Raw genomic sequence first — 1,700 nt, 5'->3', positions numbered from 1 at the left:
GAGAGGAGAGGAGAGGAGAGGAGGAGGAGAGGAGAGAGGAGAGGAGAGGAGATATGTTGTCTCTGAAGGGGACATCTGGTCCTCACTGTAACTAGATGATATGTTGTCTCAGAAGGGGAAGAGGCAGCTCCCTGGGAAGGTGAACGTGGACATCGGGCCCCTGAGGACCAGCCTGTCCTTTGAGAGGAAGGACAGCACGGTGACGCTGATGCAGAACGACCAGGTGCTCATCAACCTGCTGACGGACATCGTGACGGAGAAGAGGACGGCCACCAACATCAAGCCCAAGATCCCGTCCACCTTCGACTCCACCAAGGAGACGAGGGAGCAGGTGAGAGCACTTCCTGTCTGCTGAGGGAGCAGGTGAGAGCACTTCCTGTCTGCTGAGGGAGCAGGTGAGAGCACTTCCTGTCTGCTGAGGGAGCAGGTGAGAGCACTTCCTGTCTGCTGAGGGAGCAGGTGAGAGCACTTCCTGTCTGCTGAGGGAGCAGGTGAGAGCACTTCCTGTCTGCTGAGGGAGCAGGTGAGAGCACTTCCTGTCTGCTGAGGGAGCAGGTGAGAGCACTTCCTGTCTGCTGAGGGAGCAGGTGAGAGCACTTCCTGTCTGCTGAGGGAGCAGGTGAGAGCACTTCCTGTCTGCTGAGGGAGCAGGTGAGAGCACTTCCTGTCTGCTGAGGGAGCAGGTGAGAGCACTTCCTGTCTGCTGAGGGAGCAGGTGAGAGCACTTCCTGTTAGATTTTTTTAAATCATCCAAAATATTTTATTTTTTGGGATTCTGAGTTCTTTTAGATTTTCCAAAAATACACATTTTCAGAAATAAAAATTCTGAGAAACAAAAACTTTTTTATTCAGAATTCTAAGATTTCCCAAAATTCAGAAAATAAACTGTTACTGCTCTGATCACCTCAGTATGACCAGGTGAGGTGTAACCTGACCTCAGTATGACCAGGTGAGGTGTAACCTGACCTGGTCATACTGAGGTGAGGTGTAACCTGACCTCAGTATGACCAGGTGAGGTGTAACCTGACCTGGTCATACTGAGGTGAGGTGTAACCTCACCTCAGTATGACCAGGTGAGGTGTAACCTGACCTCAGTATGACCAGGTGAGGTGTAACCTGACCTCAGTATGACCAGGTGAGGTGTAACCTGACCTCAGTATGACCAGGTGAGGTGTAACCTGACCTCAGTATGACCTGACCTCAGTATGACCAGGTGAGGTGTAATCTGACCTCAGTATGACCAGGTGAGGTGTAACCTGACCTCAGTATGACCAGGTGAGGTTCAACCTGACCTCAGTATGACCAGGTGAGGTTCAACCTGACCTCAGTATGACCAGGTGAGGTTCAACCTGACCTCAGTATGACCAGGTGAGGTGTAACCTGACCTCAGTATGACCAGGTGAGGTTCAACCTGACCTCAGTATGACCAGGTGAGGTTCAACCTGACCTCAGTATGACCAGGTGAGGTTCAACCTGACCTCAGTATGACCAGGTGAGGTACAACCTGACCTCAGTATGACCAGGTGAGGTTCAACCTGACCTCAGTATGACCAGGTGAGGTTCAACCTGACCTCAGTATGACCAGGTGAGGTATAACCTGACCTCAGTATGACCAGGTGAGGTTCAACCTGACCTCAGTATGACCAGGTGAGGTGTAACCTGACCTCAGTATGACCAGGTGAGGTTCAACCTGACCTCAG

The 1,700-nt window shown here is 51.5% G+C and overlaps 1 protein-coding gene across 1 annotated transcript in view; it reads left to right on the top strand.

Annotated features, from left to right (window-relative positions):
- Positions 1–112: 112 nt before the first annotated feature.
- Positions 113–1,700, top strand: part of si:dkeyp-121d4.3 (neurofilament heavy polypeptide) — a gene marked incomplete at its 5' end in the record, with an annotated part of 20,932 nt that continues 19,344 nt past the window's right edge. The window contains 1 exon segment of the mRNA XM_034120972.1: positions 113–331. Coding sequence (XP_033976863.1) covers positions 113–331 — 219 coding nt within the window.

Source organism: Trematomus bernacchii, unplaced genomic scaffold (genome assembly GCF_902827165.1).
Source record: "Trematomus bernacchii unplaced genomic scaffold, fTreBer1.1, whole genome shotgun sequence".
NCBI lineage: Eukaryota > Metazoa > Chordata > Actinopteri > Perciformes > Nototheniidae > Trematomus > Trematomus bernacchii.
This window is presented reverse-complemented; position numbering and strand designations above follow the sequence as displayed.